At 41.0% G+C, this 11,110-nt stretch overlaps 1 protein-coding gene across 1 annotated transcript in view; it reads right to left on the bottom strand.

Moving 5' to 3' along the window:
• The window catches only part of LOC132828236 (sodium-coupled monocarboxylate transporter 1-like), a 93,531-nt gene extending 82,901 nt beyond the window's left edge, over positions 1–10,630 (bottom strand). The window contains exon 1 of the mRNA XM_060845198.1: positions 10,280–10,630. Within this exon, the coding sequence (XP_060701181.1) occupies positions 10,280–10,630 (351 nt within the window). The remainder of the gene's footprint in view (positions 1–10,279) is intronic.
• Between the last annotated feature and the right edge of the window lie 480 nt (positions 10,631–11,110).

The raw sequence follows: 11,110 nt of genomic DNA on the forward strand, positions 1-11,110 counted from the left end.
AGGAGAAAGGGAAATAAGATCTTTACACCAGATGAACCAAGAATCAATGCCCAGTTCTGTAAATCTGTCAGCCCTTCTTTGGAACATTCTAAAATAGACCCCGTGCATGGCTCAAAAGAAAGTCCCGGCAGACAAACTGAGGGCCGTGGTGATCTACTCTGCCATGGGTAGTATTATCAGTGATGTGCTCATTGTGGTTTTCTATGTTAATCCATGTCACATATATTACAGAATAGGTTCATCTGAGTTATGTACCTGAGTTATGTTAATTGTTTATTAACAAATAATTACATACATTGTCACATCTCAGAACTACATATGTAGTTGAAGTTGTATGCTTCTTAGATTACTGGGATATGGGGAAACCAGTGTAGACTGGGGAGGACAAAGTTAAAAATCACATAATACCAGGTTATAGTCCAATAGGTTTATTTGTAAGTACTAGCTTTCAGACCACTGATCCTTCATCAGGTAGCTGTGCAGCAGGATCATAAAACACAGAATTTACAGCACCAAATTACAGTATCATGCAACTGAAGCAATATGTTGAACAAATCATTTCAGTTGCATGATACTGTAATCTTGTGCTATAAATTGTGTCTTATGATCCTGCTCCCCAGCTACCTGATGAAGGAGCAGCGCTCTAAAAACTAGTATTTACAAATAAACCTGTTAGACTATAACCTGATGTTCTTAGATTACTGTTATATTGCATACATTATTCATTAGCTGATGAACGAACTAGCAGACTGGTTGCTTAACTGCTGAGTGACTGAATGAAGAGAGAGTAAGAAGGAAACCTCTTATATGACAGCATCACATACATGTCTTAAAGATGTACTGCCACCTTGAGATTTATGAATAATACAACAAACATCATCTTAGACCTGAATTGCAGTAGAGTTGTAGCAGACAGCAAAATAAAATAAACAACTAGGTACTGACCCAGTTTATGAGGCAGTTTTCCTTGGAACTGGGCTGTTTTAAGTGCACTCAACCGTACAGCACAACTAATTCCATTCCCTGTTCCTTTTTTTGAAGAAACTTATGAACTTTATTTTCCCTTTGCTAATTTTTGAGAAATACATCTCAACGTATCTTGGAAAATCAAGAAGTATGTCTGATTTCAACATAATTATACAAATTGAAGAAAATTTGTTGGGAGTTGAATAATCAGTTGGGCCAAGGATTGGGAACAGGAATGAATTGCAACACATGGGTGGCACGGTGGCACAGTGGTTAGCACTGCTGCCTCACAGCGCCTGAAGACCCGGGTTCAATTCCCCGACTCAGGCGACTGACTGTGTGGAGTTTGCACGTTCTCCCCGTGTCTGCGTGGGTTTCCTCCGGGTGCTCCGGTTTCCTCCCACAGTCCAAAGATGTGCGGGTCAGGTGAATTGGCCATGCTAAATTGCCCGTAGTGTTAGGTAAGGGGTAATGTAGGGGTATGGGTGGGTTTCGCTTCGGCGGGTCGGTGTGGACTTGTTGGGCCGAAGGGCCTGTTTCCACACTGTAAGTCTAATAAAAAAAAAATAAATAACATCGATTACAGTAATGCATTGTGTATAGTTGAGGGTTAGGTACTGGAAGGGGTTGGCAACAGCAATCATAGTATCATATGAATTGTGGTATTGGATTGGGTACAGTTGAGAATTGAGTACAATAATGGATTGGATAAAGTATGGATTTTTACAACAAAGGACTGACTACATCAATTGGATATAGTAACAGATTATTCATGATACTGAATTAGGTATAAAAATAGATTGGATGCAAGAGATGAATTGAGTATAGTAATGGATTGTTTACTGTAATGGATTTAGTACACTAGCACATCAGGTGTAGCAATGAATGGGTACAGTAATAGTTTTTAATTGTGTATTTGGTACAGTATTTGTTTGATTACATGGTTACAATTTGAGGACAGTAATGGATTTGCTACAGTAATAGAGAAGTCAATTGTGATGACTGAAAACAAAAAATTCTGGAAATCACAGCAGGTCAGGCAGCATCTGTGGAGTGGGAGCAAGCTCACATTTCAAGTATAGATGACTCTTCACCATAGCTGATGTGAAATGTGAGGGGGCAGCATTTATGCTGTCCAACCCACCGTGATTTCCACCAGTATTTATTTTTAGATTCCAGCATCTGCAGTAATTTGCTCCACATTGAAGTCAATAATGGGTTGAGTTCAATAATGCTTCTGGATCAGTGGTGGAAGAGCGCAACAGTTCAGGCAGCAACCAACGAGCAGCGAAATCGACGTTTCGGGCAAAAGCCCTTCATCAGGAATAAAGGCAGTGAGCCTGAAGCATGGAGAGATAAGCTAGAGGAGGGTGGGGGTGGGGAGAGAGTAGCAGAGAGTACAATGGGTGAGTGGGGGAGGGGATGAAGGTGATAGGTCAGGGAGGAGAGGGTGGAGTGGATAGGTGGAAAAGGAGCTAGGCAGGTCGGACAAGTCCGGACAAGTCATGGGGACAGTGCTGAGCTGGAAGTTTGAAACTAGGATGAGGTGGGGAAAGAGGAAATGAGGAAGCTGTTGAAGTCCACATTGATGCCCTGGGGTTGAAGTGTTCTGAGGCGGAAGATGAGGCGTTTTTACCTGAGTTCAATAATGCATCAAGTCAAGAAATATATTTTGCATTATAAAGGGTTAGAGATAGTAATAGATTAGTAAAAGTGCAGTTATTTATTGAGTAAAGTAATCAAAGGCTTTGAATCAATTTCAGTTAAAATTTAAGTCATATTGTAAATGTAAGTGGTAACCACAGAAGTATGAAGGAAGGTCAGAAGTATATGAACTGCACAGGTAGGAGTAGTAGGCACCAGCGATACAAAAAACCAAAGGTGACTCTCTCATTACAGACAGATGACCGGAGGTATGTTTAACCTGAGGGTCATTGCATACAGTCACAGGCAAGTACATGGAAACAGACCCTTCAGTCCAACTTGTCCATGCCAAACAGATGTCACAAACCAATCTAGTCCCAGGCAGGATATCATAGCAACCTTAGCAGGTGTGGGAGTTGAAGGAGCTACAAAATTAGTAAAATAGAGCTGGCCTTACATAAAATACAGACAACGCCTGTGACTAGCTGTGGGATAACAGGTTTGCAGATCTGTACATATTAAGAACATTAAGGGTCTTCAGAATGGTGCAGGAAAATGGTGTTGAAATTGAAGTTTAGCCATGATCTTACTGAATTGTGAAACAGACATGATAGGCTGAATGGTCTACTTCAATGTTTCTCAACCATTCTGTATTCAACTCCCTCTTCTTATCCTTGAAATCATGCAACACCCCCAAATCACCAACCAAACAATCATCTGTTTTTGCACATATAACTGCAATACATTGCAGTGCTGAAAATGGAAAACTTTTTGTGAAATATGTTTTATACACAACAAAAAAATAAATGTTATCATTTATTACTGTTCTTACTGTCCACCTACTTTTGGCTCACTGTGTATAAAATTTAGTCTGTGATAGCAAAATAGTCAATGCGATCCTTGTGATTCATATTGTCTTGCTAAATCATATACATCTGGTTCAATTTTTGTCAAAAGCAATCTCAGGTCACCACACTGAACAACATCCATGCGATTGCGGGACTTATCTTGTATTCTGGCGACGGCACTGATTCCTTTCTCAACCAAATAAGAGGTAGGAAATAGTAGTGCAAACCGCTTTGCCTCTTCACTTAATAGCGGGAAACGACATCGGGTGGCATCTTGAATCCAAAAAAGGGACTCACCCATTTGCGAAAACCGAATTTTCATTGCAGTGTCATTTTGGAGCTCTATCATTTCTTCCTGAAGGCAAATGTCTATTTCTTCTGCGCATGAGGTAAAAAGGTCAGTCAGCCATGTAGGGATCTCCATCTCGATAAGATCAGCAAATCATATTTTCATATCATCCTGCAGTGCACGAATGTGAGCTGAATAGATAAGTAATTGATCATCAATAACAGCCTCCGCAATATTGTTTCAACTCGAGAACTGGTAAAACTCATGACGACTGATATTCCGATGAAAGAGATCAAACTTCGCAAGAAAGATGTAACAGCATTCCTTGCTTTTATGAAACTCACATTATCTCCTTGTATCTGCATGATCAGCGAATTGCACTTATCGAATATATCCATGAGATATGCACAGTCTGTTTTACGGTTTCGGCTTTCATTATTTCTGTGTAGGAATTCGATGATAGAATCGAACAGTTCATGGAAATGATTGAGGCATTTTCCTTTCGAGAGCCATCTCACTTCTGTGTGCAGCAGCAATTCATCTTCATTATCTTTACAGAGTTGGCGGAGAAGTCGTTCATTCAGAGCATGTCTCTATATAAGTGACCACATCTATCACCACTTGTAGAGAATGGTTGAGGGCTTCACTAAGCTTCTTTGCAGCCACATGCTGCCAATGGATAATGCAGTGTACTGTGAAAACATGTGGCACTTCTCTCTTTAATAATGCGACAAATCCCCGATGTTGCCCAGTCATAGCACGCGTGCCATCCGTAGCACAAGCAACAATGTTTTTGAGGGGAACAGACTTTTAATCAAAATAATCCTTGATGCAGTCGAAGATAGTCTTACCTTTGGTATCTGTCGGTAGGTCCAGAACAAAAAGTAGTTCTCGTATTTCATTTTTGTCGATGAAATATACAAACCCCAAAAATAAAGCTTGATTTCCACATATAGTACTTGCAGCAATTTGTAAGGTGATTTCTTTCGAAATCAAAAGGGAACGTAATTTATCCTCAACATCTGAGGCCATTTCTTTCGATGCGCTCTCTCACTGAATCGTTGCTAAGAGGAATAGGCTTGATAGTCATTAATGGTTCCTGATGAAGCACCATTGATAATATTTCAGCAATAGCTGGAAGTACCAACGATTCACCTATGGAATGAGGTTTACTACATTTTGCAATTAGCTTCGCGATGTTGTATGATGCCATAAGGCCATCCACATTTGTGGCTCCCATCTTTGAAAAGCAGTGGAAGTCATTGGTCGCTGATTGAATTTATTCTTTAATGTTTGAAAATATGCCAAATCTTTGTCCTTTTTGTTACGTGTTTCTTTTCCAAATGTTTAATATGATGGGAAGGCTTCATGGCCTCATTGTAAAAACTTTGTTCACAGAGCAAGCACAGTGGTACCTGCTTATTAGATGGAGATTGAATAAAGCTATATTGCAAATCGTCCATGCTATACTGCCTGCACTTTTTCTTACTCAATGAGGCCATTTTTACACTGTCATATACCTTGATGAAATCATGGGTATTATCTTATCATGATAATTTTAAGATGCTCAGACAAGTGGCAAAATTTGATTGGCTAATTAGCTATAATGTGCATTCATTCTGTCACCCGGTAGAATAGTTGAAAAGCTGTGTTTCATCTTCCTAGAAGCAACACGAGTTAGGTGATATTGATCTCGGCAGTAGAATCAGTGCCAACTGTGAACGAGTTCAAATGGTTTGCCATTCACAGACAGGACTATCAATAATAGCGCAGGAACCAATCAAAGCACACGCCTCCACTGATTCAGGGAAAATAACAGACTTGTGTTATCCGACTATCCATCTGCATACAGCAATGTCCTTCAAGGACACGGCAGTCTTCCAAGTGATTGGTAAGCTCTCTACAAAGTCGTTCAGTGCCTCCTTGCCGCCCCCTTTGACTTCAATGCCCACCGAAGGAAGGCAAACGCGCCTCAGGGGGCGCTTCCACCCCGTTGAGAAACACTGATCTACTTCTTCTCCTGCTTCTTATGTTCAACAGTCTGTCCACCTCTCTACTATGTTTAATGTCTACAATGCATCTCTATCATCCCAACAGGTCAATAGTTCCTCAGATTAAATATTTAGAATCCATTGCCTTGGTTTTTCCCAACAAGCTCTGTTCCCTCACCACCAAATCCATTCCTCTATCTAGAAACTGTCTGAGGTTGAACTGGAATTTTCTCTCATTTCCACAATGTCATCTGCCTTTGCAACTGCCTGAGCTCATCTGTTACTGAAATCTCATATCTTTGTTTGAACAACTCGCATGCTGTTCTAAAGGATCTGCCACCTCTCAACTTCCATACAGGAGTTTATACAATTGCCTGTTGCCTGTATCTTAACTCACACCCACTCATCCATCTTCCATCAGCTCACTGAGCTACTTTATTGCTTCCCAATCTGACAGTGATGCCATTTGAAATTCTTGTTTTCTGATACTTCAATGGCCTCACACCTCCCTATCTCTAGAACTCCTCCAGGCCTGCAACCATACAAGATCTCTGTACTTTTCCAATTCCGGCAACTTGAGCAACCCCAATTTTAGTTGCTCCAGTAGCAGAGATGATGTATTCAGCTGCCTAGATCCTAAGCTCTGGCATTCCTTCTCCACACCTCTCTGTCTCTTGCCTTTCCTTCCAGTCATCCTTAAAAATGATCTCTGATCTAATCATTTGGTCACCTGTTCTAACAATTAATTCTGTGGCTCAGTATCAAATTAGGTTTGGTACTTCTTTGAAATACCTTGTGACTATTTTACGACAAACGGTATGTGCTGTATAGATTCAAGTTATTGTCATGAATTAGTTTCAGAATGGTCTATGTTTTATGCTTGGGTAATGGTACAGTTTTTGTGAATGAATTCTGTGACTAGAGAATTGAACTAATTAGGGGTCAGTTTCATAATTTTGTCCTCCTCAACTCCCATATCAGTCTGTCCCCATCTCACTGAATGATGTGATACTCACTGGGATGCAGTTAAACAAGTTCTAAGAGCTCCCAATTCCTCGTCTAAGTGACCATTGTTCACTTACATACATAAATATTAGATTACTTACAGTGTGGAAACAGGCCCTTCGGCCCAACAAGTCCACACCGACCCGCCGAAGCGCAACCCACCCATACCCCTACATATACCCCTTACCTAACACTACGGGCAATTTAGCATGGCCAATTCACCTGACCCTCACCTGACCCGCACATCTTTGGACTGTGGGAGGAAACCGGAGCACCCGGAGGAAACCCATGCAGACACGGGGAGAACGTGCAAACTCCACACAGTCAGTCGCCTGAGGCGGGAATTGAACCCAGGTCCCTGGCGCTGTGAGGCAGCAGTGCTAACCACTGTGCCACCGTGCCGCCCTAAGATGTTGACATTTATTTAACTGTTGTACTTTGGTGTTGAAAGCGCTGATTGACAAATGCTACGTGGCTTTGTTCACTCTATATTATTCAGATTTGTTCTGTATTTTATGTAAAGATCGGTTAATGTTATAACATGGATCAGTTTTAAAGTGTTCTGTGTTCAGTGTTTGATCTGTTTTTCTTAAAAATTGCTCTCAACAGGGAGGTTGGGCCAGGAGGATTACTGATTTGAAACAAAATCCAAAATTGCTGGAAAAACTCAGCAGGTCTGGCAGCATTATGGAGAGAAAGCAGAGTTAATGTTTTGGATCCAGTGACCTTTCTTCAGAACAAGAACTCTGAAGAAGGGTCACTGCTTTCTCTCCATCAATTTTTTTTCTAACTTTCTGATCTTGTACGCCAGTGGTATCTATGGGAATTGACTTTGAAGAAGTTGGTTGGTGGACCTATGTGACAGCACTTCAAAAATATTGCACTGGCTACAAAGCACTTTGGAACATACTGAGGTCCTGGAGGGCACTATATAAATACTTCTTTCAAAATAAAGGGAATCCTGCACATCTTTATTTAAAATATATCAAGTTATAAAGATGTGCAATTTAAAGAAATTTTGCAGATTCAAGGGTTAAAGGCAACAATATTCAATTTAGAACTCCAGATCATTTTCATAAGGAGCTATGTCATAAAGATGTCAGATCACAGGGGGTTGAGACCTGATGGAAAAGGCATCATTAAAGCCTTTCTCTACCCTGTTCATGTACATTGTTTCTAGGCAATAAATGTGAACAGTTTGCACCAGGCTTGTGTTCAGTGTTACATGCCCTAACCAAAGGTCCCAATTAAAGAGCTATAAACATTAGAACAGGTGACTACGTGTCTGGAAGACTGACTTAAAGAAGGAGAGAGAGCAGTGACAAGGTTTGGAACGGAATTTCAAAACCTGGCTTGCTGTGTTCTTTCAGCATCTGCAGTTTTTTTTGTCTCTAATGAAATATCTTTAGTAAACATGGTTAAAGAAAATCCCAAAGCATTTTATTCATATATAAGGAGCAAGAGGGTAACTACAAAAAGGGTTGGCCCACTCAAGGAAAAAGGAGAGAAGTTATGCAAGGAGTCAGAATAAGTAGGTGAGATACTTAATGAGTACTTTGCGTTGCTACTCGCATTGATTCCAGCGTGTACTAGCTACATGGACAGAGAACTGGCTGGACAAGAGGACACAGAGAGTTGTAGTGGAAGGGAGTTTCTCAAAATGGAGAACTGTGACCAGTGATGTTCCACAGGGATCCATGCTGGGACCACTGTTGTCTGTGATATACATAAATGATCTGGAGGAAGGTCTGATTCGCACGTTTGCAGATGACACTAAGATTGGTGGAATAGCAGATAATGAAGGGGACTGTCAGAGAATGCAGCAGAATATAGATAGATTGGAGAGTTGAATGGAGAAATGGAGTTCAATCTGGACAAATGCGAGGTGACATGTTTTGGAAGATCCAATTCAAGAATGAACTATTCGTTAAATGGAAAAGCCCTGGGGAAAGATCTGGGTGTTCAGGTCCATTGTAGCCTGAAGGTGGCAACACAGGTTGATAGAGTGATCAAGAAGGCATATGGCATGCTTTCCTTCATCGGACAGGGTACTGAATACAAGAATTGGCAGGTCATGTTACAATTGTATAAGGTCATGTTACAATTGTATAAGACTTTGGTTCGGCCACATTTGGAAAACAGCATATAGTTCTGGTCGCCACATTACCAAAAGGATGTGGATGCTATGGAGAGGGTGCAGAGGAGGTTCACCAGGATGTTGTTTGGTATGGAGAACACAAGCTATAAAGAGAGGATTACTTACATTAAAAAGATGGAGGTTGAGCGGGGATCTGATTGAGGTCTGCAAAGTCATGAGAGGTATGGGCAGGGTGGATAGCAAGAAGCTATCCAGCATGGGGGACTCAATTATTAGTGGTCACAATTTCAAGGTGAGAGGGGAAAAGTTTAAGGGAGTTATGCATAGAAAGTTCTTTACACAGAGGATGGCAGGTGCTTAGAATGAATTGCCAGCAGAGGTGGTAGAGGTGGGCACGATAGCATCATTTAAGATGGATCATAGATACATGAATGGGCAGGTCGCAGTGCAATACAGATCCTTGGAAAACAGGGGACAGGTTTAGATAGAGCATCTGGATCGACGCAACCTTGGAGAGCCGAAGAGCCTGTTCCTGAGTTGTAATTTTCTTTTTTCTTGTGGACATGTTGGGCCAAATGGCTTGTTTCCACACTGTATGGATTCTATGATAACTCTTCTCTGAACTCTTCTGAGTTCTGAAGAGTCATATTGGGCTCAAAACATTATGTCAGTAACAGTTGTCCAAACCAAGTCAGGGTGCAGAAGCAGCCAAAGCTGAAGGAGCACATGATCACAGATGATGGTATTTTTTGGAGGAATGTCATAGAAGCCCTACAGCCTAGAAGCAGGCCATTTAACACATCGAATCCAAAGAGCCACTCAGATCCACTCATTCCTGTAAACCAGCATCACCCATGGCTAATCCATCCAATGCACACAGTCCTAGACACTATGGATAATTTAGCACAGTCAATTCACCTAGCCCATACATCTCTGCAGAAGGAAACAAGATCACCCAGAGAAAACCCACGCAGACACAGACAGAATGTACAAACTCGGCAGAGAGAGTCACCCGAAGCTGGAATTGAACACAGGTCCCTGGTGCTTTGAGGCAGCAGTGCTAGCCACTGAATGACCATCCTGCCAAGGAGGAGTTAAAGCGATAGAGAAGGGAAGTCATAAAATGATTTGAGAACAATTATGAGAACTTGTGAATATGGAGGAGTAGAAGCTAATTTAGATCAATAAACATGAGGATGATAGGTGAACAGGGCTTGTTATGAATTATGATAGAGTGCAGTTTTAGATGACATCAAGTTTATGACTGATGCAATGTAAGAGTCTAGCAAGGACAGCACTAGATTGATCAAGTATAGAGGGAATGAAAGCATGAATAAGGGTTGCAAATGAACTGAAACAGCTGTGAAAATAATCAAGGTTAGGCAATTGGTCTTGAAGACAGACGATTATGGGTTTGGAGATCAAGTTTTGTTCTTACCTCATACGCACTGGTGATATTGAGTCTGTAGAATATAGGCAGGAAGAGTTCAGCAGTGATGGTGATCACGATGGCATATGTAAAGCAAAAAATCAAGAACATGGCCCCAAACCGGTAAACCTCTACTGGTGTCCCAATCACAGTAATTGCAGACATAAAGCTGGACGCAAGGGACAGAGCCACAGGCAATGCCCTCAGCTCTCTGTTGCCTAGCAGAAACTGGACATTGCTTTGCTGGCCTCTAGCTTTAAAAGCCTGATATATTCCAATGAGTGCAGAAATGAAAAGCATAAGCACAAACACTACATAATCTCCTGCAGTGAACTCACCCACACCAGTTCTAGAAGTCATTTCCAAATAGATTCAAAGTGGGAGCTGTACACTTCAGAGAAGTGGCAGATGTTTGAATAAAAATAAACTTATTAACACAGGTTGACATTACAAACCTTACCAACTTCCAAAAAGATCTTAAACAAATACCAAAGGAAATTCATCAAATTGTTTTCATGAAAATGCTAAAAGATGAAGGGAATTTATTACAGATATAATTGGTAGAAATTCCGAGCAAACCAAGCTGGAGCTAAAACAAAGAGACACACACAAACCTCACCCAATGCATTGATTCTTGGCCTTTCACACAGCAAAGTTCAAAAAGATCTTTGCACAGCACCTAACAGCTGAGTGACAAGTCACCTTACCTCCCAACTTACAAAGAAACTGCTGGATTCCTATTGATTGATTTCAAAAGAACTTTCTGAATCTGCCAACTTGAAAAGCCAGCATTGGCTATGTTCAGCAATATTTATATTTAAAAGTGAAGTGCAGCCTATT

The sequence above is a fragment of the Hemiscyllium ocellatum genome, chromosome 26, assembly GCF_020745735.1.
Source record: "Hemiscyllium ocellatum isolate sHemOce1 chromosome 26, sHemOce1.pat.X.cur, whole genome shotgun sequence".
NCBI lineage: Eukaryota > Metazoa > Chordata > Chondrichthyes > Orectolobiformes > Hemiscylliidae > Hemiscyllium > Hemiscyllium ocellatum.